We start from the raw sequence: 27,727 nt of genomic DNA on the forward strand, positions 1-27,727 counted from the left end.
CTCTGATTGGGAGCTGGCGGTGCGGGGGGCGGGGCTTCCGGGCTGCCCTTTCCCGCGGCCGCAGTGGGTGGGGCGGGCACGCGCCTGCGCGGGAATGGCGCGGCGGCGGGAGTGCGAGTGCGCGTGCGCGGGGCTGGCGGCGAGGGGCAGGAATGGCGTCCAGCGCCAAGTCGTTCCTGGCCGACGCGGGCTATGGAGAGCAGGAGCTGGACGCCAACTCCGCACTGATGGAGCTGGACAAAGGTGAGGCCGCGCGGGCTCGGGGTTGTCGCAGGGCCGGGGTGGGAGCTTGGCGCTGTGCCGCTTTATCCACAGCGAGGGCGGAGGGAGGATCTGGGTCTGGAGGTATCTGCGGTAATTCCTGTTGTCTCGCTTAGGCCTCAGGTCTGGGAAACTGGGGGAGCAGTGCGAAGCCGTCGTTCGTTTTCCCAGGCTCTTCCAGAAATATCCCTTCCCTATTCTCATCAATTCGGCGTTCCTAAAGCTGGCTGATGTCTTCAGAGTGGGGTAAGTGCCATCGGTGAGTTTCTCTCCATTCAAATCTCCGGTCGGTAGGACTCGCTCTTGGGGACAGATTGTGCTCCACTGAGGTTTGCTTTCCCCATCTTTCGTGGGCTTAAGTGGCTGTGAGTGATCAATGACAGAGTTCCTTTTCATCTGTCCTGATTTGAGGATTCCCTTCCTGACTGATATAAGTTCACTGGTGTAAGGTCTGCTTCACAGGCGCATTCAGATTTGTAATTTGTAAAAAGATGAATGGTCATATGTGCAAATTTTGTCTCTAAGTCATGCAATGTTAATAACAAAGCTCAAAGTATAGCTTTTCCAAGTGCCTGCTGTCTAAGTGATGTATCTAATGGAATCGGAGCTACTTTGGAATAAGTTACAAAGTTAAATGTTGAGTGGAATCTTCACTGCTGTCTCCAAGAAGGGAAAGAAATTCACTCACACCCGACAGTGGCAATTAAGTTCTCTTGCCTTAGTCTTGGATGTGTTTTTCTAGAAGAATTGGATCCCTAAGTGTGCACAAAACAGGCATTTACTTACACCCCTCCTCACTGGTGCCAGCTGGTTCATTTCCCTGGAACTGGGCCTAAATCTGACACTACCAGAACTAGAAAAGAAAACACTAGTGTACTAATAGTCTCTTTTGTATTACATCAGTCTACTCAAACATTTCTGAAGCATAGACATTTTCCTCGTTTTAATTTTCTTTCGGAAGTTGTTTTAAAATAGTTTTTTTTCAAGTCCTTGAATTTTTGTTATAAAATAGCCTGACAAAGAAATGTGTGTATTTTCTAATAGGAACAACTTCCTGAGGTTGTGTGTGCTGAAAGTTACTCAGCAGAGTGAGAAGCACTTGGAGAAGATCCTAAATGTGGATGAATTTGTCAAAAGAGTTTTCTCAGTAATTCACAGCAATGATCCAGTTGCTCGGGCTATTACACTCCGGTATGTATTACATAAATGATCCTAATTTACTTCATATCTGTAGCTAATTATCATTGTGCTTGACTGGAACAACAAGGCCAAGTGCAAGGTGCTGCACCTGAGCTGGGGCAACCACCGATATCAACACAGGCTGGGGAATGAAGGGGGTGAGAGCAACCCTGCCGAGAAGGACTTGGGGGTACTGGTGGATGAGAAGCTGGACATGACCCAGCAGTGTGCATTGACAGCCCAGAAACCCAGTCGTGTCCTGGGCTGCATCCAAACCAGCCTGACCAGCAGGTTGAGGGAGGGAATGCTGCCCCTCTACTCTGCTCTGGTGAGACTTCACTTTGAGCACTGCACTGCGTCCAGTAGTGGGTTCCCCAGCACAGGAAGGACATTGACCTGTTGGAGAAAGTCCAGAGGAGGCCACCGAGATGATTAGAGGGATGGAGCACCTCCCCTACAAGGAAAGGGTGAGAGAATTGGGGTTGTTCAGCCTGGAGAAGAGAAGGCTTTGGAATGACATATTTGCAGCCTTCTGGTATCTGAAGGGAAACTACAAGACAGATGGTGAGGGACCTTTCACAAGGGCGTCTACGTAGTGATAGAACAAGGAGGAATGGCTTCAAACTGAAAGAATAGATTTACGTTAGCTATTAGGAAGAAATTCTTTTCTGGGAGGGTGGTGAGGCACTGAAACAGGTTGCCCAGAGAAGCTGTGGATGCCTCATCCCTGGAAGTGTTCAGGGTGAGGTTGGATGGGGCTTTGAGCAAGCTGATCTAGTGGCAGGTGTTCCTGCCCATGTCGGGTGCATTGGAACCAGATGATCTTTAAGGTCCCTTCCAAACCAAACTGTTCTACGATTTTATGAATGAAATATAGAAGGCTTTTTATACATTGTTCATGGAGTTAAAAGCAAAGACATCTGTCTTTAAAGGGGGTGAATGATAAAGATCTGTGATCAGAAGAACAAGGTTATTAATCATGTATGATGGAGAGAATTTTGTGGATGGCTTCAGGTAAAACAGAATTTGTAGTGTTGAAATTTTGTGTACTCACAAGAAGAAAACTGAACCTTGTTGTATGCATAACCCAGACAGTAGCCATATGCAATATATCATATATTGCCTATGATATATTTACACCAGGACCAAAAGGAAAGTGCTTCCTTACATGTCAAAATAATTTTTGTTAACTAGTAACCAAAGCTTATGCGAACTTTGTTATACTTGCACCTGTTTTTCGTTCATCATTGTCCTAGAAGTTTACTGCTTGTTGGTCTGATCAATAACTTCTAAGGAAGTGCTGTTGTATTGTTGATTGCTTTGGACTTCCTAGGAATCAAATGGGAAAACAAATAAAATAAACCTGTCTTTAATGTCATTGTCCTGCTGCTTTGGTGTCTGTGTCTCCAGCACTGTTCAACATCATCATCTTAAGTGCATCTTCTGTGCATCTTCCAACCCCTGTGCAGGTGAATGTGAAGAGCACTTCTCTTTTTCCCTTTATATTCTTTTTTTCTCTCCATTTAGAACTGTTACTGCTTTCACTGTTGAAAGATGGGGAGGCATTAACGGGTTTGATTGATTAGCTCATATGTCTACTTCTTTTTTCTTTTGGTATTTCATTTGAGATTGTGCTTTCATGCTCTGGTCTCAGAAATCGTTAAATACAATGGGACTACATGTTTTCTTGTAGTTCCACTGTAGTATTCTAACATATGCTTGCAGTTGTTGGCTGGCATTGAGAGTTATCTTAGCAGACTGATAGAAGTCCCAGGAATCCAGTCTGTTTGAAAAAATACTTAAATTACTAATAAATTCACAGGATGCATCAAGGGAAACATCAAAATGGCTTTTGGTTTTGTCCTTGAATAGTGTCAGTAAGAAAGAACATGTAGAAAGAAAGATCTGCTAAACCAAAACTTTGTGAAATTTTATTGCTAGATAAGTGTGTGTAAATACTTGCACAGAACTCTTGCTAAAATTACCATCAGTGTTACCACCCTGCATTCCTTTTTCTTTTAACTGGATTATGCTAAATATGTCTGAAGGGTATCTTTTCATAACAAAGTATAAATTGACTTGCAACTTTGTTAGCAGTTACACAAAAGGTATTGCACTATTCCTGCTAATAACCTTATCCCACATCAGTGAAAGATCTTAGGAACAAATTATGAAAGTCAGATATTTGATTACTTGATCATAGTAACTACTGTAGAAACTTCTCTTTCATAGCATGTGGTTAAAATTTATGACTGTTCAGACATTTACTTCTGTACTTACTTCTGAAGTTTTAATTAGGAAGAGGGATAGAAAAAGTAGAAATTAAATTAGTAATTCTCTAAATGTGTTTTTATATCGCCCTAGACTACCACATTTTTGAATTTATATCTCATGGTGTTCTTTATGTGTTTCTGAAAATAGCCATAAGGACATTTCAGCATTAAATCTGTTGTATTAATATCAGAGCTTGAATGTAAAAGCATCTCAAAAATGCTTATTCCTGGTGCCATAGTGCACTCTTAATTTTAAAAGAATTTTTGGTATGTTTCTCACTGTACAATTTCAAGATAAGAGGTATCATAATGTAATTAAGTTTTTATCAAACCACTGACATAACCCTCATGACAAAATTTGTTACCATTTAATTATATGCCTACTTTTAGCATTTGCTTGTTTCTGTAATAGGTGTGGAAGAGCACACATACTTATAGAAAAAAATAGTGTTTTAACCAGTCATTTTACATTTCTATTAGGTTTCATCTTACGTTTCTTCTTGAACATCGTTCTTCCTGATTTTTCTGGGATTTATTTCTGTAGGATGTTGGGCAGCATGGCATCTATTATTCCAGAAAGGAAGAATGCACATCACAGTATTCGTCAGAGTTTGGATTCCCATGATAATGTGGAAGTGGAAGCTGCTATATTTGCTGCTGCCAACTTTTCTGCACAGTCTAAGTAAGATTTTTTTTAATTTCATTAACTCATTCACAAACTTTACTATTTCCTTCTCTAGTGATAACAATGTCATTTATAGCAAAACATTTAATTATGTACAATAATAATATTGTAGAGAAACCTGAATACAAGTTTAACGTTAGTTTTTACAAAAATGGAAAGCTCATAAATATGAAAATTCAAAGTGGAATAGCAGCTTTAATCAAGGATTATTTTACAGAAATTATATTAGAGACCAAAATGTAGTGCTGCTTGTCATTTTGCCACATTTTTTTGAAAACTTCCATTTTATCATTTGATCATCCCCTTGTGCAGAATTTCTGAAAAGACTTAGGTCTTGGCAGGCACTTTTTGGGGAATGTTTTTATTGTTAAAACACAATGTTCAGTTGATTTTTAAATGTAATTTTTAGAATTTTCATTACTTAATTTTTGGTTTTTCATTTCACCTGGTACTTTCTTTTCTCTACAGGGATTTTGCTGTTGGAATTTGTAATAAAATCAGTGAGATGATTCAAGGTACATGTGTATATTGAATGATAAAAGGGAAAAGCTTTAATTTCTCTGAAAATTCTTTATTATTCATATTTATCTATTAGATACCAGAATGCTGTTGCCCTTGTACTCAGATAAGTCCAATTTTTAAATTAAATTAGCTAACCAGTAATCTAATGTCTGGCTCTTGTGTCCTCTTAAAATCTAAGTTCTCGAAGCACCTGTTTGGTACAGAATAAAAACTTACCTACAGTAGGTGAATAAACTTACATAGACTCTCACAGGTTGCTTCAGATGAGTTAATATGTGTGCTCCCTGCACTGAATCAAGGAGCAGCTTTCTCAAACAGCCATGACAGTGCTTGATACTGCTGTTGTTACACACCTGTCCCAGAGATGAGCTATTTGAATCCAGTGCATGTGTCTGCACAGTCTGCATTCAGCACTGATGGCAATGTAGACATATTGTGTCCCTCAGTACAAGGACTGACACTCTGCCTGTCTCTTTTCCTCGTGGCAGGTTTGGCCACACCCGTGGATTTGAAGTTGAAGTTGATCCCCATTCTGCAGCACATGCATCATGATGCCAGCTTGGCCTCCAGCTCCCGGCAGCTGCTCCAGCAGCTGGTGACATCCTACCCCTCTACCAAGATGGTCATTGTTACTCTGCACACCTTTACTCTGCTTGCTGCTTCTTCTTTGGTTGACATTCCTAAGCAGGTGATTCTTCCTAATGCATTAAGTACCAAGTTCATTTGAAAAAAATTCAAATTCTAGATGGTTCTGTTTCCAGACAACCCCATCAAACACATTAACCCTTTTTTACAGATCATAACCTGTCTTTCTTTAAATCAACTGAGATTGAAATCAACTAGGATCGATCAGCATTCAGAAAAGCAAACACCCTGACTTTCTGAAAACATTTCATTGTGGCTGTAGAAGCCAGGCTTCACTTTTCACTGCTGTATATTGCCTTGTGTTGTGGGGGTGCCTTTTGTCTTTCCTTCATGCAAGCAAATGAATATTTCAGTAGCACGGAATGCATTTAAAATGTATTTCTTGAAGAACTTTGAGAATTTGAATCTGTTGTTTAAATTTAGGACTATACACCAAGTAATGGGAAAGCAGTGATGGAAAAGTACAATGCTTTTATGCTCTGGTAATGAGCTTTGTGGATGTGATTTATATAGCAGATCTGAACACAGTGACACTTGAGACTCATCTCACTAATCCTTGTAAAGTAGTCATGAAAGTCTATTTGCTTTATTTCAGTCCTGTACAGCTGTGGAAAGCTGGTATCTGTTACTGTTAGACTAATAGCATTGATCTGTCTGAAACTTTTGTTATGGCTCATTTCTGTATTTCAGAGGATGCTTTTGATAGTACCGAATCTCAGTCTACTGAAACAGCATTAGAACACTTAATGTGCTGCTTTTTTTTTTCTTTTAAATGGCTGTAAGCATGGAGATTTAGGCTGTATTTCTGCAACACAACAGCAGCCAATACTGCTTAAAACTGATGTAGTCATGGTGGGGAGGTTCATGCTTTTTCATGTCCTGGCTATTCCATGTTTGTAAATCTGCAGTCAATGATCACAATAAAGGACATGCAGGCAAGTGTTGCTTAAATTGAGATAAATGCTTCAGAGGGTGTGGGTAGGGATTGTTTTTGTTTGGTTGGGGTTTTGGGGGTTGTTTTTGCAACTGCTGACATACAAGGTATGTCTGTCTTGCTATCTGTTAAGTGCAGATCACACAGATGCCCAAATTAGCATCAAATGCCCAGAATACTGGTTAGCAGCATAATTACAACAGTATAAGGTGTTTACTGAGTTTCTCAGGGATGTTTTATGGTATTTCTGACCATTGCAACATATCTTGAGGCTTCTCAGGTACACAGGGTTATGTAGAGAAGGGTACATGAACTAAGAGAGCTGGATGGTAAAAAATGCCAGACTGTTTTAGCTTGCAGTGACTTCACAGCCACGTGGCAAGCAATCAGACAGATAGGACAAGTTAATTTTGGTTGAGTATGCTCAATATTTCTTCAAGAGTGCTTTTGGAAAGACTTCCTTCTAGTAGCATATCTCTTAAACAATGAATTTATTTCGTTGTAGATCCAACTTTTGTTGCAGTACTTGAAAAATGACCCCAGGAAGGCTGTGAAGAGGCTTGCCATCCAGGATTTGAAGTTGCTGGCCAACAAGACACCACATACATGGAGCAGAGAAAATATTCAGGTTTATACATTTTTAAGCTAAAGTTAATTATGAAACTTTCCAATTAGTTGTAGGGTTCTTTCTAGAAGAACAATTTGGGAGGTAAAGGAAGGAGGAACATGCATCTCCATATCCTTCAGTTAGGTGCCAAGCAGAGTAGCCAAGTATTAATGAGCAGTTCGTAGAATATCTTTATTGGACAAGTTGGCACATAAGGATCAAAATTGAAGTATTAAAGATGAGGAAAGGCATGGGTAATGTAGTAGGCCTTTTTACAGTAAGGAAATAACTTTTCCATCTGACAAACTGATCTGAGGTAATAGACACGAGAGCTGAATGTTTATATTAATCTTAAAATATAGAGTAATTATTAATGCTTTCGTGTAACACAGAGTCTCTGGGATTTGTCAAAGCCTGTCATCCAGCAAGATATACTTGAAAGGACAAGTGTCATTTTGACTTACTTTCTTAGGATTAATGGCTTATTTTCAATAGTAACCTTGTGACTCCCGTAGTATGAATGAGACCCTCGATGGTGTTTATAGTGCACCTGTGCTTTTTGGGGAAACTATTGTTATATTGTAGATACTGTCACTGCCTTCTTTCAATCACAGTTGCATGTGAATATTTTTTTCCTCCTTGTCTTTCTCTTTTTCTGGTAGAAATGACTGTAGAAAATAACTTTGGGTTAGATTAATGGAAAAGTAAATATTTCAAGAACTTAATGGCAGAGGGTTACAGCTCTACTTTTTTCTGGGTCATTTTTCTTTGCTTTTGCTACCCTTGGAAGCTACTTTTGTTCTATGTTGTTGGAGCATAAGGCAGCTGGGAGGAAAAACTGTGTGGGTTTTTGTTAACAATCATGTGAGAAATAAAGCATGTTCTGCTTTGCCCTTGATTCTTAGAGATGATGATTTGGAGCGTGCAGAGGTTTTTGTTTAAGTGAACTGTTTTGTTCTTCATAATGTATTAATACCAGAAAAGTATTTTTAGGGAATTGTTTTATGGATTCTTTGCAGTCAAAATGCTACTCTATACCATTATGTCTGGTCAGGAGTAGACATGGATAACATGGCTTTTGCTTTCATATAGTGTCTTAGGGTAGATGTCCCAGTGTTTGAAATGCACAGGGACAAGTTCCATCGATGTCAGAACTAAACCAGTGGCAGTTTGATATCAGAACTAAACCAGTGGCTAGGTTAAAACAAGACTAATTGTCTGAATTATCTGCTTGCTGAATGGCGTGCAGAAATAATAAGAATTTTTCTGCCTTCTGAAGTATAAAGTCAACATTTGGAGTTGGGAAATTTGTTCTCTATATATTTAAATGACTTAGTAATGTTTATAAAACAGGGACTGGAACAAACTATCCTTTTCTTGTGGCAAGACCTGCTTCTTGTACCTTTTTACCAACAAAAATTGGTTAGTTTCTTCAGCATTTTGAGTCTGTCAGATGGGAAGCTTGGTCTTTGAGTTGTGGAGACTTCACTAATTGTAGACATCAGCTTTAGAAGCTGCTGTTGTTGATGTCTAGAGCAGTCCTTCTGACTGCAGAGGTAACCAGGAGTCTGTGCTCCATCCTGCTAATTCTTCTGTGCTCCTGACATTCTTCAAAGTTCTGAGAGGGAATCTAATAGCACTGGAGTAAAACATCAGTGTCTTGGGAGACATTGAGACTCATTTTCAACACTAATCATTGTCTCTTCCTCTGTCTGCTGATGCCATACTATTCAATGGATTAACAAAGTACTAATTGGTACAAATTACAGATGTATTTAGAATGTAACCCTTACACCATACATATGCCTGATAAGAACACCACTGAGGTTTTTTTGTTCTGTGAAACTAATTCTGTGTTGTTGTTTTTCTTTATTCAGTTACTGGATATTATCATTCAGCTTTGACACTCTCTGAGGCAGAATATACTTATATTTTCATTTGTATCTCATATTACTGTCCCTCTGTTGACTAAAAAAGCAAGGCACAAAAGTATGATGGCACATTCTATTATAATTGAATTAAAAATAAAATACACTTTAGTATTTTTATCAAGGAACTTGAACTGTATTCTGCTGGACACCAGTACTGGTAAAGGAAATGATTTTTGAAACTTTGCTCTTCAGAGGTGTGTGTTTACATAAAACTCTGCAGATTGGTACAAGGCAAAATAATCAGTATGCCTCTAAGACTGGAGAAACTGTCTTAAAATCTTGTGTAGTATTCGATCAATGAGACCTGATAATATTTTTGCCACTGATTTTTAATTAATAAGTGACTTATAATTGATATTTCATAGCATATAAGAAAGACCCACTGTCACTTTTCTGCAAGCCAGATCCTCAGTCTTCTAGAACAGTTGCTTGATTTTAGTATAGTATTTTCTGTAGGAAAATTTTGATTCTCAAAACTTTTCAGAGAAGTGGAACTACATTTTTAATACAGGTTGCTTATGGGAATTCTTATCTCTGTATCTTTTTTCCTGCTGATCTTTAGGCACTCTGTGAATCTGCTCTTCACACTCCTTATGACAGCTTGAAAATGGGCATGTTATCTGTTCTTTCCACATTATCTGGGACCATTGCCATTAAACAATACTTCAGCAGTGCTCCAGGTAAGAAAAGATAGTTATCTTTGGCATTTCTAGTAGATTGGTTTTCTACTGATGATCAGTTGCGTCTAAACACTTTGTAGCATATTCTTAAACTATTTTTGAACTTCAGAATACTACTGAGAGTCAGACTGTGTTTATCACATGTAAACTTTAAATAGGATGCTGTATACCCTTGAATAATCATGGTCTCAGATTTTGTTCTGTTTTCTGGGTCCTATAGTATATGAAAGGGGTTTTTACCTTTGAGTCTTCAACATTTCTTTATTTTACAATCAGTGTGTTGCCTCTCAAATGGCTGACCTGCATTCTGCTTGAGGTGCTTTGAAACCATAGTTCTTGAGTAGCAGGGAGGCTTCATGGTGTGAGGGTGGGCTGGCATGTTATCCAGGTACAGTGAAGCTATGCCACTCTTGTGGCAATGACCTGCAGCAATACCAGGTGAACTTTTCTGCCTTGTGACAATATTCTGGAGAAATAGAGTAGACATTTAAAAGTGATTCAAGGTATCTTGTTCTTAGAATTATCATCATACTGTTTTCTTTATTCTTCCTGAAAGCCAGACAACCCTAATGACTATTATAAGCCCAACTACATCAACTGCAGAAATGGGAAAAAAAAAATACATTCTCTTCAGTCATTCTGGCATGTCTGAATAATTAATATGCTCACCAGCTTTTTTAATCAGACATAATATTTTCTCTGAGTCCTGAAAATTTCTCTGAGTCCTGAAACATCAACCTTTAGACCCAAATGTTCTTTCTTATGCATGTCCAACTGCTGTAGTGTACTTTCATCCTATCGTTTAAACATAAAAAAATCTGTAGTCAATATAGTTGTTTCGTAGAAATGTACTTAAAGATCTGTGTTATGTTTATGGACTGTGCAGTTTTGTGTTCTGTTTGCCTTGTCTTTGTTTAGGAACAGCAACTACAACTGCAAGATCATTCGATTTAGTAAAACTAGCACAGGAGTGCTGTTACCATACTAACCGTGGCATTGCAGCTCATGGTGTGAGAATTCTGACTAATATATCAGCCTCTTGTCAGGACAAAGGTAAGTGAAAGCAAGGACAACAAAGTGGGTCTGTTTACAATCACGCTTATGCACTTAACACGTATTAACTGGTCCTGTCTGTGAACCTGTCTGTAAATCTGTCTGATCCTTCATGCTGGTTAGGGAAAATGGGGACTATAATCTAGTAGAAAATACTCTGTATGATGTTATGAATGATTGGGAAGATTCCATCTTTGTCTAATTAAGAAAAAATTACTGGGCATAGTAGAACTGGTGCTAAATAAATGCTTGTTTTCCTTTTTGCTGTAAGACCAGTGAATTGTTTGTCAACCTTTGAAAACAGTTTGCGCAAAATTCGTTGCAAAAGATTAACAGAGCATTCAGAAGCCTTAGTCCATAGGTTTATGCATGCTTTACAAGTATCACAGTTGCTGTGACTGCTGAATAGTTACCTGAGACATGGAATGGCAGATTTGTTTCTAAAGTAAGGTAAGGCCCAAGTATTAGGGAGATATTTATCTATCATGACTGCAACAGCACTGCAAGCGTTGCACTGACTGTGGTAAGAAAACCGAATAGAGAACAAGCTAACTCTCCTTTTCTTTTTGTAGATCTTTTGCCTTTGGAGCAAGATGCAGTTTTTGGCTTAGAAGCTCTTCTTGTTCTTTGTAGTCAAGATGACAGTCCAGGAGCTCAAGCAACCTTAAAGGTGACATTACTCTTATCTTCCCCTAGCACAGCTGTAAGCTACAGTAACATCTTATGTAACAGAGTGGCCGATATGCACCAGATCCTTTCTGGTGGAAGCCTAACAAACTGGAGGGAAATGAAGATTTTTCTGGTTTGCCCATAATCAGAGTCCAGAGCTCTAGAGAAACTGAGCACAGCTGTAGTGCACCATCTCTCAGCTCTAGAATAAGTGAATTGTTCTCAGAGGAACAGCTGCAATTAAACATGAACAATGGATGGAGGTGTCTCTGGAGGACAAAAGGATCTTGGAGAGAACTTGCTTTATGGGGATGGAGATGCAACGTACGTGATCGCAAGGCTTTTATTATTTTTATTTTCCCACTTCAGAAACTGCTGTCAGTAGTTTTTCTAGTTATTTACCTGTAAAGGCTGGTGGTCTGACAAAGACTATAAACATTTCTTGAATATGTGATGTGTTTTTGTGCTGTGAGCTCAGGGACAAAGGCTTGGGCTCTTAGAAAAATCTTATCTTTTGTAGAGTACATGGTTTTGAAAATGCCAGATCTGTATTTCTGCAGTCATAGTTGCAGATAAGTAAGCGTGCGTGGCTTTTTTATTTTTGAGTAGACATGGTGTTTATTGTACCCGTTGAATGTGTGAATTGCAGATCACGTTAACTTGTATGGTGAAGCTGGTCAAGTGCCGTCCTCACCTGAGCCAGTCAGTGGTTGAATCCCTGCTGACGCAGCTGCAGAGTGCCCAGGACAATGCCAGGATTCTCATGTGCCACTGTTTAGCAGCTATTGCCATGCAGCTGCCTGTCCTAGCAGATGGGATCCTAGGAGACCTAATGGACCTCTATAAATTGATTGGACAATCTGCCACAGATAAGAAACAGGAACTTTTGGTAAGGCCTCCCTTGTAGATAAATGTCTGTATAAACAACTGTAGATGAATTGTATTTAAAAAGGCAGCTAAAACATTTGTCATGTCCAGGTTGATGTGCCAATCTATAGCCACTATTTTCAGTTTTGTTTTAACTTTTGACTACATACCTCAGCGTTTAGTGTAGAACTATTTCCTAGATGGAGCTGAACTAAGCAGTGTATTCCATTAGATTTTCCAGCAGGTGGCACTGCTTAGACAAACCTGGCTATTGAAATTATTGGGGTATCTCCAAAGTAATGGTTATAGGCAAAATGGCAGTTAGCTCCATTTATATATGGTGCTCTGATGCAAAATGACTTAATATATTGTAAGTGAGAAAAATGCTTTCATCACATCTATTTGGAAAAGAATTTGAATTTTAAAAAAGAAATTACAAGCTTTCTGTTAGTTTATTTGGAGCATTTGAAATATCTCAGTTAAAAGGGAGAGTAAAGATTCTTTAAATGAAAGTTACTTTGATCTACAAGAAATACTGGGATGGCTGTAACTACTTAAAAGATATGACTCAGAAAAGTTTTGCAGTTAAAATTTATGTGTAATCTTCAATGTAGTTTTGAGTCCAAAATAAAACAGAATTGGCTTTTTTCTTCTTTTCTTTAGTTACCGAAATATAACTTTCTCCCTCACTCCACCACTCTCTATTAGGTTTCTCTTGCCACAGTGATATTTGTTTCCAGTCAGAAAGCTTTGTCCACAGAAATCAAAACTGTTATCAAACAGCAGCTTGAGAATGCCTCCAATGGATGGACAGCCTACAGGATAGCCAGGCAGGCTTCCAGAATGGTAAGTGAAAATATCTGGAGGAAAATGGTTTGTTGTGGTTGGAGGGATGCTATTGATTTCTTTGAATTGGATGAGAAAATAAGGAAAATGGTAGGACTTGGGAGGAGGAAATAAATGGGGGTGGGGAGTAGAAATCGCTTTCTCTCTTATTTCCCTGGAAAGCTGATTCAGAAATATGCCATTTAGGACACTGATCCAATCAGAATGGTTTTTCACTTGTGTGTTTGAAGTATTTGAGAAGGAAGTAAGTAATGGCCTGGCACTTTCTTGAGCACATACTTAATCTGTATTGTCTGACTGTTCTTTAGAAGGTGATACAGGTCATCCTGATGTGTGCTTCTCTTTCTTCAATGTGAAGAAAGGAAGAAAAAGATCCTATTTCCCTTTTCCCTTCAGTAAATTAGCAGCTGGGATTAGAATTACACAGAACCTAGTATGAGATGCTGAGGTGAAAGTAAATTTCAATGTTTGTTTCTCATCTTATTGAATTATCTTGTGTAAATAACTAGTATATACAGGCTGATATTTCCATAAAATAAGATTTGTGCTTTTATTTATTAGGATTGTCACGATCAAAGGATTGAAAAAACTTTGACTGTCCTGTTTTTAAGCTAGTAGTTCTGGAGATGTTACAGTTTTTTTATTTGTATTTGTTTTGTAGAAATCCACAGCCTTCTTTCACATCCCCGTTTAGAAACATTCTTCTCATTACAGGGCAACCATGACATGGCCAGAGAACTGTATCAAAGCCTGCTGACTCAAGTAGCTTCAGAACACTTCTACTTCTGGCTGAACAGCTTGAAGGAGTTCTCCCATGCAGAACAGTGTCTGACAGGTTTGCAGGAAGACAACTACAGCTCAGCACTTTCTTGCATTGCTGAAGCTTTAAAGTCCTATCACAAAGGAATAGCATCACTGACGGTCAGCACACATCTACTGTAGTGGTGATGTTTGTGGGTACTGCAGCATGTGTTTGGTTTCTGTTCTTAAATCTCTGAGAAGTTTTAAAAGATGTACAGCATCTGCCAGACTCTTTTTGAGATGACTGCAGAGAAGTAACACTGCATCTTCAGAGAAAAGATCCTGTAGCTCAGCCAAGTGTGATTAGCTAGATTTTACTTTTGGTTTTCCTTCTTCCCCCCACCCTTCGTTTCCTGCATTGATCAGATCACATGACATGTGTCAGATCTCGTTTAAAGTTACAGTACTTAAAATTTTCCACTCTTTGTCTTGGCTGAATAAAAGCTATTGTAATAGTCAAACCTGGGAATTTGTCTAAATTGGCTGCTATCTTCTCAAAATATAGAGAAGAATTTAATTGTCTTCCTCCCTCCTGTTGAGTTCATGTTGCCTTGTATTTGACAGTGTGATCTTGTGGAATCCTAACAACAAGGCAACACCAATTTAGAAAGAGGAGGAAAGACAATTCAACTTCATCAAATTGGCAGAATTCAGATGGTACCTGCTTTTATGCAAATACTTTTCTGCTTCTCTGAAGTGGTAAAAATACCACATCTATGAATGTAAAGAAAAAAAAGGATTAATGAATAAGGACCTTCAGTTCTTACTGTGAAGTTGCTTCTTAACTAAAGATGATCCAGCTTCACACAATGCTTTATTTCGTATTTTAGTTTCCATGAAGAAATCTTTACAGACAGTTTGCTTTGTGTATCTTCAGCAAAGCTGCTTTTTTCCTCTTTTTTTAGTTACCAGCACTGTCTGGGTCATGACAATTCATATATAAGTGTTTAATAAAGTTCAGATATTACTATTTATTAATAAAATGTCCCTGAATAAGCAGAAAGGACATAAATTTTACACTGTTATCCTCTGAAAGACCCATTATTCCTGAAGTCTTTAACTGTTGGCTGAGTGAATAAGGCTTTTAATTCAGCATTTCAAGATTTCTCTAGCATGGAGAAGACATTGAGGGGAGGACTTCATCTAATTAGATGTAAATATTTAATACAGGCAGGAAAATAACTTGCTTGAATAAGTCATTCTGTGATTCAGGAATTTAATTACCCTCTCCCTAGAGTTTGGGACTGTTTCTCTGTTGAAGGGTTCCTGTCTTCGTCTCTGCTGACTTCGCTTCCTGCATGCTGCACATAGTGCTTTTCTGGGTGCAGAACCTTCCTTTTGAGTGGTTGTGGTCCAGAGGAGAAAGTACAGGTTTTGTAGGGTTAGAGGAGAGAAAATTTGGGTTTATTGCTGGTTGTTGCTGACTTGTTGCATCATTCTGGACAATTTCCCAACCTGCTTGAGTGTATCAGCTGTAAAAGGAGCCACTTGCTGTTTGCATCTGTAGAACTCAAAGGGGGGCAAAGTGCACAGAGTGCACGATAGTCTTGCTGCTGAAGACTTGCTGTCTCTCCCCCTTGACTTCAGATTTACTGTTGCTGCTGTTTCAGTGCAGAGCACAACTCAGCACTGGTGATACCACAAACCAGCGATGTGTATGATGAATCCTGTGTGGCTGTTCCTCTTTGTAGCTGGAAAACACTGCCAGTAAATCTGTTGCAGATATTTAGTCAGCGCAGTTTTGCAATGATGAAGCATTCAAACAGTGTCTGATCTTGTCGGAAAATTTCTCAATTCCTCCTTGATACACATACAGCTGTCTTGCATTGCTGCATGCAGAATGTTCTTACATCTGACTTAGTGTGCTTGAGGGAAAGTAGTCCCATTACTTTATGGATGAGAGTTGTATGTGGGAGGACAGGGACTTGTCATGGAGCATATTGACCTCAGTCCTCATCCATCTCGCTGTGTATTTGCTTGTAGAGCTATCAAAAGGTTTGAATAGGACCTGCTCTTTCTGGCATGGAACATGTGTCTCATTGGAAGCTTTGTGCTTATTTTTCACTGCTGGTAATCTAGAGAAGATACAAAACTTGAACAAAGCATTCATACAGCCATTGGTTAAGTGGCACTAATTCCAAATATGTTGATAGCAAGTGATGGTGTTCAAAGAACTTGGCTGAGCTAAAGAACTCTGTCAGTTTTAAAAAAGAATTGTGACTCATTTATTGCCCATGGCTATATGAGTAGCAGATAAGGTAATTGCAGTATTAATGAGACAAGCTTGTATTTCCATTTACAAGAATCAAGTCCCATTTGTGCTACTAAAAATGTCTGGATTTTCTGATACAAGTACTGGTACTTTACTCTCTTTAAAAGCGTGTAGTCTCTGTAGAGCAATTACAGTGCAGTGGACCCTCTTCCACAGAGGGTTTTCTGAAACTACCCCTGCAGAATAAACTGAACGTTTTCAATTCAAAAGGGATTTTTTTTGTGCAAAAGCAAAGTGATAGATAAGAGAGGCTGAGTGGCTCAAGTGATGAAATAATCTTATTTCTTCAGTTGAAATCTAGCTCAATAGTTTAAAGTGGCTGCAGTCAGCTATGTTTCCTCACTTTAATCAGTAGTGGGCCAGTTCTCAGATGACGTGATGTTTTGTGAGACACTAGTTAACTGTTTCTCTGCCAGCAAAGAAATGGTTCTTAGTAAGGTTTTGGGATGGCTTACAACTTCTTGCTTTCAGAAGTGACATGCTGAGAAATAAGAAGCACTGGGGAAGATATGCATGAATTTGACGTACTTTCATCCTCTGAGTAAGAGAAAGTCCCAGTGCTTTGTTTTGCAGATGACTTTCCTCCCCCCCTGCAAAGAAAAAAGTGTATTCTTCTCAAAATCCAAGAGTTTAAGAAAAATAAGTAGTGGATTTTTGGCTTAAGTAGTATCAAACCTTGAGTGCTCAAATTTAGCCCCTCCTGGGTGTCCTAAGCTGTCACAGATGCTTCTACAAGTCATACAAGCTCTTAGGGAGCAAAGTTTCACAGAACTGTATTTTCTAAATAATAGTGGCTTGTCTACCCTCCTGGAGTTCTGTTATTTACTGTCCTTAGTTATCCCTGGATCTTGTCTCTTGGCCTTCATCAAATGCAAGGTTCAGGGCTTTCATAATGTTCCCATCCATTTCACAGTCCAAAAAAATTGAAGGTGATCACCCCTTCCTCTTGCTCTGGGTAACTTTAGCCAATTCTTTCTCTTCTGGCTGATGTAGAGAATCACTTTTTCAGTCCTTGTGTTTCTGTTTGACATCCAGTTCAATGTACTTTCTCTTACAGTAAAGACTATCTGGGCTAATGTCATTTGAAGCCTTATGACTTGGCCTTGGAAAAAGAGGAAATATGTGCCCTAATAGCACTGTAACAGCTTAAGTCACATTTATTAAAAGGGTGAGATGCTTGCAATATGAGTTAGGAATTATGTAACTTCTGTGTCATTTATATTTAGTATGATTTAAATTGAACAAACCTGTTAAATGTAGTTTTAAAAAAAGCTCTTAGAATTTGAACTTTAGGTTTTAGTTGTCTGATGAGACAGTTCAGTGACACTGCAATGTTATTTTATCATTTTTTGCTTTTGACCTAGATTGCCAACATTGCTATTACTGTGTTTCAGGCTGCTAGTACTCCACTTAATCCTCTGAGCTTTCAGTGTGGATTTGTGAAACTCAGGATTGACCTTCTGCAAGCTTTTTCTCAACTTATTTGTACCTGCAACAGCCTAAAAACAAGCCCACCACCAGCTATTGCCACAACGATTGCTATGACATCAGGAAATGATCTCCAAAGGTGTGGACGCATCTCTAACCAGGCACGTGTTCTTGTTCCACTCTCACACTGTTCTGTTTGGGACTCGGGTACCAATTTTGCTTCTCAGCAGTCGTATCTTTCAAAAGAACAAAAAGTAGCAGTGAAGTGTTTTGCTGAATTGTGGGCCTTGACTTTCACCTGTAGCTATAAAAATGCCTGTCCTGTTAATATGACCTGCCTGTAGCGGGTCATACTCTGAAGCTGAGTGTGTGCGCATGTTTTCTCGTACACTTGCACGCACAGCTTCCAAGGATGTGCATGTAGTGAGCCGCTCAAACTTGCAGCAAGGCCTTTCACAGCTTGTCTTAAAACACCTCAGATACTGTGATTACACTGCAGAAGAATATATATACCTTAGGATCGTACTGCAACTCCTTTTGGTGAGTGTTGGCAACTGCCTCGATACCATGAAAAACACCAAGATGGTTTGCTTCTAAAAAGCACGTAGTCTACAAGAAGGAATCAGTGGGTAGCCTTTGAAAGCTAAAGCAGTTTGATTTACCAGTAGGGAATGGAGGAGGTTGTTGCTGGAGTTCTTTTGGTTTGCTTTGTTTTTAACCCAAGGAGTGTATGTTGGTGTTCTGTTACAGGAGAAATGTCTGCTTAATGTGTGGATAACAGTCTGTCATTTTGGTAATTTTCATCTGTGTGAAGAAGCAAGAACTTTATATATTTTGGTGGAGTGTGTTACCTTATTCCTTCAGTGTTGTATGTTATAGTGTACTGGTATTCTTAATGTGTGGTGTTTTGTTTGTTTTCCTTTGACTGGTGTTTTTGACTAGTAACATTGTCTCTGTAGATGAAACACTCAATGGAGGAATTCCGAAACTTGGCTACACGGTATGGAGATCTGTATCAGTCGTCTTTTGATGCAGACTCTGCAACTCTAAGGAATGTAGAACTGTATCCTTTTAATATCTTATAATTTGTCCACTTGCCTTCTCATGTAGACAGCATGAAGCTTAACAATTGTCTTTTCTGTAGACTGCCACAAAGTCATTTTGAAGCACTTAATAACATAAAAATTATGTACCAGTTGCTTAAACCTATTTGAAAATAAACATTACCACACTATTGTTTGGAATTACTTTATGAACAACTTATTACACAAAAATTGGAGCAGCACAAGACTTGGTAATTTCATAGTTCTTGCTCCATGTTTACTTAACAAGTAATGACTGTAGGATTGCTTCACAAAAGCTAGAGAAACAAGAAAAAGTGCCACTAAATACACTGCATTTCTTGTTTTAGGTGCCAACTTTTTAAGCCTTTCAGCTCCTTAGTATTAATATCAGACAACAGCAGAGCTGCCTTTTGATTTCACATGCAATAGAAGCTTTGATTTTGGATCCAGAATCTGCAAGGTAGGTTTGATAGTTAACTTCATGCTCCTTTTCTGATTATTTCTAAATCCTTGGAGCTTTAAGTGCTGGAATTGGAAGAATGTTCGGAAAGGTTTCTCGGTAGACCCTTCTAATTATACTTTGGGCAGGCTTAAGGATCTGTTGCTTCTGTGCTATACCTGGCAGGCTGGGGACTGTGTTTTGAGTTCTGCATTTTGCACTGATTTTGCTCGAGAGCACTATACTGGACTTGTCTTGAATATAGTCTTGCATTAAAGTAAAAAAGACTTTTAATCTCTCCTTTAACCACCTCATTTATCTTGTGTCATCCTGTGTTAGCTCCCCTACCTGTTGCTTGCACTTGTGAGTGCACCTTAGCTTCCTTCACAGTTGTGAAAATATATGCACTAAATTAGTTCAAATTTCTAATGAAAATCCATCACCTCTGATTCTTTTTCTAACAGTGAACTTATGTCCACTAGAAAATCACATTGAAGTACCCATGAATTGAATCACTGTTGTAAACTCCCAGGCTGAGATTAAATGGAAAATACTGTGGATAAAGCCTCTTAGTGATTTTGTAAATCACAAAGTGAGCAATAGAAGTGAGCATCCTAAGTGACTGTACTACTCATTATGAATTAAGCGTCGCTTAGAAGGTGTGTTAATCAAACACATATGAAGCTGGGTGTCTAGGAGATGGAATTGTATTCAAGTCGTGAGATTATAAACTTCCAGGTTTAGTCTTAATTCTGACTGGCATTCTTGCTTTTCTTTGTGTTTAAAAATGTTATAAACACTGCAGGCTTAAATAAAAGCCAGGGGAAGTAGGCATGCTGAGTCTGTTAGACCTGTAACTGCTTCAAGTGAGAGAGGGTGGGGACAGAAAGTGGTGGCTAAGCTGTAGTTTAGAAGGGTTTAAATGTAAAGAGCAAGTCTTACAGTGAAAAAAATAGTAAAGAAACAGAGTAAACAGTTTGAAAGATATCCCTTAATGGATTTCAAGTTGTAACAGAGGATGGTCTTGTTGGGTCTGTTTGGTAGTGTGCCTTCCAGATTATGATGAGGAAAGTAAGTTAGACACAGTAAAAAGTTTTATTTTTTTAGTTTCCAGGAGTATAGCTCAAATGGAACAGCTCATGTTGAAAGTGAATATGAAAGAAGAATGATGTCTGTATTTAATCATGTACTAGAGGAAGTGGAATCCCTCAACAGGAAGTATGCTCCTGTGTCTTACCTGGCAAGTAACAGTTTTATTTTAAATGTATACTCTATAGGCAAAGGTTCTAAAAACCTGGCAACTCCATACATATATCTATGGGCATATGGCCAAGAAACCAAAAAGCACGCTCAGTTAATTAGCACAACCTCTTACTGGCACAAATGGTCTCTACAAAGGCACACTACTTCAGAAATACTTCAAAAATGTTTTTGATAAAACACCTGTAACCTTACTGGTATGATTAAAAATAATCTTTTAAAAATTCTGATACTTAGAGCATAGCAGATGCTGATAAGATAACTGAAAGTACTGTCAACTCTGTCAGACCTCTTGCCACACTCACATTCAAACACTGAAGCGCGTTCTCTCTGTTCATGCTCTTGTTGTGAAGGAATTCTCCCCCTACCACACACAGTGCTGGGGGGTCCAGCACTAGCCTAGCTTTGGTCCCAGAGCTGTTGGTTGTTGTACATTCACAATACTGTTTTGTGAATGTATCCTTTGTCTTATCAGTGTAGGTCATCAGAGGACACGAGGTAAAGTGTGCTTAGTGCAAACAGCCAGGTGATAATGTGCCCCTTTACAGGGCTGCAGTGGTTCTGTCTTTTACTGTTAGTGAACATCATAAAACTGAAGTGCATGTTAATGGGAGCCAGGTAGTTTATTTATCATGCCTGGCTTCTAAATTCAACAGTCCTTACCAATTCAAAATAGAATTGAAGAATGAGTCCCATAAATGGTAGCAAAGGTAAACCCTGTAAACTCTAGTTGTCACTGGCTCTGTACCAAGGCAGCTGCGTGGCTTCAGCAGCTTGTGCTGAACACACTGCTTGTGTTCATCTGAGCCAGAAGGGTGGTATAGTGCAGCAGGGAAAGAAAGAGTGGTCAAGAGGCTTAAAACTTAATTATTGTATTAAGTTCTGATAGATGCCAGTCTTGTTTGCTTGGAGGGGAGTTTGTGTGGTTTTGTGTACGAGTGTTTCAAGCAGATCCTGCTCTGCTGACTCTAACACTAGGACTGGAAAGATTTGTATTTTTCTTTTTCTTGGCCTCCTTGTTGTTTCCAGAGCAGAATACCTTCTTCATAAAAAGCAGAACATAAACAGGCTGAATGTAATCACTGTCATCATAGTGGCTGTTATTCTGTGACTGTATTAATATATTTCTGGACTTCTAGTGGAAATTACTGCTGTTTCAGTACCTCGAGTATGTGTCTTTTTCCTATGCTGTGAATGATATTTTCTTCTCAATTGTTCTGGTTCTGTTTCTTGCAGCATACAGCTTGTCTGTGCAATGCTGTCATTGCCTTGTTGAAGGTGCCCCTTTCATTTCAAAGGTACTTTTTCCAAAAGCTGCAGTCTACAAGTATCAAAGTAAGTACTGTTCAAATATGGCCTAAAATTTCTCTTTCCAGAGTCTTTATTTCATGAGAAAAGCCCTACTGAAGGCACAAAGCTTCAGTATTTTTAGTGAAGATACTTAACTGCAAATAGCATTTGGGTTTATCTCTTAGGAATAAATTGAATACTACCATGTATGGTCGTTGAGAACCACTAGGCTGGGACTTCGATAAGTAGGATTCAGTTCTTTGGTTGCAAAGCCTTAAAGGCAAAATGTTGCTGGAATTTTTCTTGATTCTGAGTCTGCAAAGCTAAATAATGTTCTTGTCCCAGGAAGGCAGCTTTTCCTTTAAAAAGCAAGGTTTACTATTTTGAAGAAAATTGGGATATGTATCAGCTGACTGACAAGAATGACTATATATGACTATGGTCATATTTTTTTGTTTTACTTAAGTCCTCGTTTTTTTGGGGGAAAAATGAAAGCCTTAAGTTTTTTTTTATATTTATTCTTATTGCATTTCACTTCTTTGTTCAGCTTAATATACTTACTTGTGGCTGTTTTGGGGGAAGATTTCTCCATACCTTTTGTGGAAATATAGTAAATGAAACTGATATAAACACAATATCTGGTATTGCTGATGTTTATTAGTTAATATAACAAAAGGTCTCAGATAATTTCTGTTTTTCCATTTGCTGGTTTTCTTACGAACCTCTCCTTGGAAATTTTTCTATAAGAAGGTGTCCTGTTTCATCCTTCTATTGTGTTTGCTTTTCTGGAGGCTTATAATTACATTTTGGTCTGTTTACTTGTGTTTCAGCTTGCTCTATCCCCATCTCCAAGGAACCCAGCAGAACCTATAGCAGTACAGAACAATCAGCAATTGGCCCTAAAGGTGGAAGGAGTGGTTCAGCACGGATCTAAACCAGGCCTTTTCCGCAAAATCCAATCGGTCTGTCTAAATGTCTCTTCAGTGCTGCAGAGCAAATCTGGACAAGACTATAAGGTATGGATAGAATAGAGCCAGGAGGAGTCTGAAGCTCTTTTGCTGTGTTTTCATGTTCTTTTGTTTGACTCTGGTTAGCAGAATTTTCAGGTTGAAACAAATGGGTGGTTCTGTTATTCTTTCACTCCCGACAGTTGACATTCGAGCACTGGCCAGAGCCAGGCATAGTGCCTGGAAGGGATCTGGGATTTTCAAATCTGTTATATGCCAATACCATTTTAAAAACAACTTCTCCTCCAAAGAAAGAGGCTTTGTGATGTTCAGAACAAGTCATTAGGCATCTGCTTGAGATCAGGAAAACTCAACCTAGGTATATATCGTATGGAACTCCACAGGACAAAAAAACCCAGGAGCAGATTATTCTCTACTACATAGTCTCTAGAACTTACCATCATTTTAAGGTTCTTTTATTTTGTTTATGGAAATCATGAGGACAGACTGTCCAAATTAAAGAGCATCTGAGGAGATACATATTAAATTTAACTCAACAGTTTTATCAAAGATTGCATGCCTGGAGTTTAGGTTCTGCTGATGTGTGGTATTTGGTGAAAGGCCTGTTCTGGTGGGTTTTGGGGTTGGGTTTTTGGTTGGTTGGTTGGTTGGTTGGGGTTTTTTGAGGGGGGGGGAAAAGGGGAAGGTTAGTTGCTTATGATAAACAGAACTAGGAAGTGTGTAATGTTTGACTTGTATTACTCTGTGGAAAACTAGAACCTCAGGTAGAAAAACTTGTTGGCTACCTTGCTTCTGTGAGTAGGTATAAAAGGTCATCAATAAAAAAGCGTGTCAAGCTGTCTCAAACATGCACTGGTCTAGGAAAATTGAGGACAAAATTTTCTCTCTTTTTTCTTTCTTTCCCTCAAATGGAGAGCAGAAAACTTATTTTTGACAGGTTTATATGAAGTGACATTTTAACCATCTCTGTTCTCAGATTCCTATTGACAACATGACCAATGAAATGGAGCAGAGGGTGGAACCACACAACGACTACTTCAGCACTCAGTTTCTGTTAAACTTCGTGATACTTGGCACCCACAACATCACAGTAGAGTCCTCTGTAATAGATTCAAATGGTATTGTCTGGAAAACCGGGCCTAAAACAACTATCTTTGTTAAATCTCTTGAGGATCCGTACTCCCAGCAGGTCCGTCTCCAGCAACAGCAAGGACAGCCGCCGTCCCAGCAGCAACAGCAAAGAACTGCGTACTCACGATTTTAATCCCCAGAAGTGACTGGTCAGCTGGTATTGCAGTTTTTCTTGGAATTTTTTTTTTTTTTTTTTTTTTGGAAGACCTACAATTGTAACCTTCTCCTAGAAAGCCCCAGATGCCAATTTGTTGCTTTTTAAATTATCTGGGGTAAATTTGAACTCGATTCAGCAGAGGCAGCTGTTCATATTTGGAGTTGTGCTCTTACTATAAGAACTTCTACCTGATCTCTTAACTTCTGTTTACAAACCTGTTCCAGCAGGCTCCACAAACTATGATAGCAGGGGACACTTAAGAGCTTCTTTGACTGTGTACTTTCTGTGCTGTCATTTTTTGAAGTACATAGGTTCTAATGTTAGGCTTACAGAACATCAGTAAACACTTTGGCTAGTTGTACAGAACTGAGTGTAATACCAAGGTTGTATCTTTTAATGTGAAGGAATAGGCAGGAATATCCAGAGACTTTTATTTCTGACATTTTAATAGCAGCTTCCAGTATTTGGCTGTTGTATGTGTATTATTACATTCATCAGCACTACTTAATGCATGCATCTGGAAGAAAAAAATTTGTAGCTCACTTCTCATACCCAGTCTTTGAAGAGGGAGGAGACTGCTTGAGGGGTTGCTGTCTGGGGAGGTCTGCAAGAGGCAGAGTTTTACGGGTGGGAACAGTGACTGTTTCTGAGATGATAGAGAAAATATTACTACATTGTTTTTAGATTTTCATGCATCTGTATTTCTGAAGCCTTTCATTTTGGTGGGGAGGGGGTATTCTTTTAAGAGGGAAATTAACTGGCAAGTGGTCACTCATTTTAACTGCTTTGTTTTTTAAAAGGAATCTTCTATACCAAAGCCTTGTCATCTTGTGTACTCTTTGACCAGTTTGCTAATCTTAATTGTTACTTTTGCAGTATAACTTGAAAGAGGTTTTTGCCAATACTAGAAATTGATTCACAATAATTTTGGAAATACACTGCTTCGTACATAGTTTTCATGTTGAAACTCTGTCTGTCTTCAGACTCACAGGCAATAGATCACATAACATGACCTTCACCTGGTCCTCATAAATAATCTCTGCTTTTCAATCAGCAGAAAAGTAGAACCCACTTGAGTGAAGAGGAGGAGGGATGGCACTTCTTATAGACTTCACTTAGTAAATTGTTGGATCCCCCTCATTGCAGCAGAAATTTTCATTGTTATTTTCTCGGAAAATTCCTAAGATATTTGTTATATGTTATTTGTTCAAATTGATTACACTGTAGAAGCTGGCTGGAGCTTAGAGATTTTGCCTGCTTTATATTCAGAGAATATAATAACGAATTTTGTAAGCTAGGGTTTCCTTGGCATAGATGAATGAAGAATTTTTTTCTGTGTTTTACCATAGTAGTTACCTAAGAAATCAACTTTCTTCCTTTTGGCTTGAGACTAACCAAAAAAAATAAAATGGAAGGGATCACGCTAGATGTCATAATATCTTGGTCAGGTTGTAATCATAACTAAAAAAGATAATTGAGATGCAAGGTTGAAATAGAAGACTCACAAAGTTGGTGAAAAATTCACCAGCATCCTTCTTAAATCTGATTTTTATTTTGGGCAGGAGGCAGAAACTACCACTGCCTTTCAAGCTGACTGGGGAAAGTGGTGGTTTCTGTCCCCACTTTTGTGGCTCTATGCCTATAGTTTTGTGTGTGTGTGTATACATATACCTGTGTATGCACACATACGTACATGTAACATCTAACATCTTCATAAATTACTTGGATGCAGAACTGGAGGAGATACTAAGCAAGTTTGCAGATGACACAAAACTCAGAGGAGCTGTTGACTCCCTCAAAGACGGGGAGGTCCTACAGAGAGACCTCGACAAATGAGAGGACTGGGCAGTCACCAACTGTATGAATTTCAACAAGGAAAAGTGCTGGATTCTACACCTGCAATGGGGCAACCCTGGATGTTTGTACAGGTTAGGGAATGGAAAGGGACTTGGGGAATATGAGTCAGCAGTGCCCTGGCAGCCAGGAGGGCCAACCATGTCCTGGGAGGCATCAGGCAAAGCATCACCAGCTGGTCGAGGGAAGGAATTGTCCCACTCTGCTCTGCACTGGTGTGGCCTCATCTTGAATATTGTGTGCAGATTTGGGCACCACAATATAAGAAAGATATTAAGCTATTGGAGAGCATCTGGAGGAGGGCAATGAAGGTGGTGAAGGGCCTTGAGGGGAAACCGTGTGGGGAGTGGCTGAGTTTGCTTCTTCTGTTCAGCCTGGAGGAAATTGAGGGGAGACCTCATTGCAGTCAAAACTTCCTTGTGATCTCTTGTCTGTGGTGACCAGTGATAGGACCCAAGGGAATGGCCTGAAGTTTTATCAGGAGAGGCTTAGGCTGGATATTAGAAAAAGGTTCTTCCCCCAGAGGGTGGTTGGATGCTGGAACAGGCTCCCCAGGGAAGTGATCACAGCACCAAACCTGACAGAGCTTAAGAAGTGTTTGGACAATACTGTCGGACACATGGTGTGACTCTTGGGGATGGTCCTGTGCAGGGCTAAGGTTTGGAGTCAATGATCCCTGTGGGTCCCTTCCAACTTGGCATATTCTGTGATTGTATAGCTACATCTAGTTAGATGGTTCAGAAAGAGAGATTCACCTGGTGTTTGTGTATGCAGTCTGTCAGATTGAAGATCTGAACTTTTTGTGGTTAGTTGGGTTTTTTCATTAAAGCTGTAGATCAGTGTCTTAACCACAAAATCCTCAGTATTGTAATGCAAAAAAACCCCAAAACCACAGAATTTTTCGTTCTGCATAATGAATGTGTGTTTCTTCCTCTCTTATTGACCAACATGTTGCTGGAAACCTGTGAACTCAGAAATTACAGGACATTTCCATGCTGGGGAACAACGTTCTTGTAAGTCATGTGACATTCACAGTGCATAGCTAAACTTAGGAGGAGCCTAGTAGAAAAAAACCTTATCTAGGGAAAGCTCTCTTCTGGCCTGAGGCTTAACTGTCTCTGAGCTGGTAAGATTAACCCTGCTACAGTTGAAAAAATTGTTCCTTCTCCAAACAAGTTTGCTTGCCTGATCTGAGAGGCCTCTAGAACTCCAAGAACTTGTATCGGTTTTTGAAGCCAAGAAATAACAAAGTCTGAAAATCTGTATGTTAGATATGGGACATTGATTGCAGGATGAGGGTAAATGTCTTCTGGCAAATTGCAAGTACTATTTATTGGAAATTAGCTTGTATAGGAAGGTCACTTGCTGTGCAAATATCTGTATTTCTAACAAACTCTGAAGGACTTCTTATGCTGGCTCATTTGCAGGTTAGTTATTTGTGTGTGCTGATTAGGAAAGACCCTGGACCTGTTAATAAATTGTCCTTTTATGTAAGCACAGTATTTCACTTTATGTGGGGTTTGTAGTGAGGTTAATTCTTTGGGTGTGTGATTTGTTTGTTTTCTGACATTGTGTATTTTTATTCCTAATACACAGTGAAATACACTTGGGAAACAGAAACCAAGATTTGTATAGCAAACAATGACTCAAAATACCTACAGAGAAGTCAGAAAGGGTGTTAGAGTTACAGCAATATACAGAAAGCTGCTGTTGCAGCTATCAGCAGTAAATGTGATCCTTGACTATTAATAGAAGCAGGGAGGTTATCTTGCTTGAATCCTGCGTTCTGTTTCTGGTGCCTGTACTTGAAGATGTGCAACAAAGTATTTGGAAAGTACTTCTGTGATGCAGACCCAAGTTAAATCTCCTTAGTGTTTCTCAATAAACAAAACAGTCACTTCATCACTACGC

At 39.1% G+C, this 27,727-nt stretch overlaps 1 protein-coding gene across 2 annotated transcripts; it reads left to right on the plus strand.

The window, feature by feature from the left end:
• The first annotated feature begins 132 nt into the window (after positions 1 to 132).
• INTS7 (integrator complex subunit 7) lies at positions 133 to 25,962 on the plus strand. 2 transcript variants are annotated; one of them, XM_017811778.1, is made up of 20 exons: positions 133 to 243; positions 378 to 507; positions 1,306 to 1,452; positions 4,258 to 4,395; positions 4,867 to 4,913; positions 5,409 to 5,608; positions 7,005 to 7,127; positions 9,600 to 9,717; positions 10,636 to 10,770; positions 11,343 to 11,440; positions 12,089 to 12,328; positions 13,015 to 13,152; positions 13,867 to 14,073; positions 17,620 to 17,814; positions 18,613 to 18,716; positions 19,109 to 19,177; positions 20,264 to 20,396; positions 21,653 to 21,751; positions 22,537 to 22,722; positions 23,651 to 25,962. In XM_017811778.1, the coding sequence occupies exons 1-20, from the start codon at positions 153 to 155 to the stop codon at positions 23,936 to 23,938; spliced, it is 2,886 nt and encodes a 961-aa protein (XP_017667267.1). In that variant the 5' UTR covers positions 133 to 152; the 3' UTR covers positions 23,939 to 25,962. The 2 variants fall into 2 exon arrangements, with proteins under 2 accessions (XP_017667267.1, XP_017667268.1); XM_017811779.1 differs by lacking the exons at positions 133 to 243; positions 378 to 507 and adding an exon at positions 2,774 to 2,909 and having other exon boundaries at positions 1,341 to 1,452; positions 23,651 to 23,938.
• The last annotated feature ends 1,765 nt before the right edge of the window (positions 25,963 to 27,727 follow it).

Source organism: Lepidothrix coronata, unplaced genomic scaffold, assembly GCF_001604755.1.
Source record: "Lepidothrix coronata isolate B3197 unplaced genomic scaffold, Lepidothrix_coronata-1.0 Scaffold33, whole genome shotgun sequence".
NCBI lineage: Eukaryota > Metazoa > Chordata > Aves > Passeriformes > Pipridae > Lepidothrix > Lepidothrix coronata.

Coding starts and splice junctions, on each gene's coding strand:
- INTS7 (XM_017811778.1), top strand. CDS start 153: ATGGCGTCCAGCGCCAAGTCGTTCCTGGCCGACGCGGGCTATGGAGAG. Junction 10,771..11,342: donor AGCCTCTTGTCAGGACAAAG/GTAAGTGAAAGC, acceptor TTCTTTTTGTAG/ATCTTTTGCCTTTGGAGCAA. Junction 17,815..18,612: donor GTGGACGCATCTCTAACCAG/GCACGTGTTCTT, acceptor TTGTCTCTGTAG/ATGAAACACTCAATGGAGGA.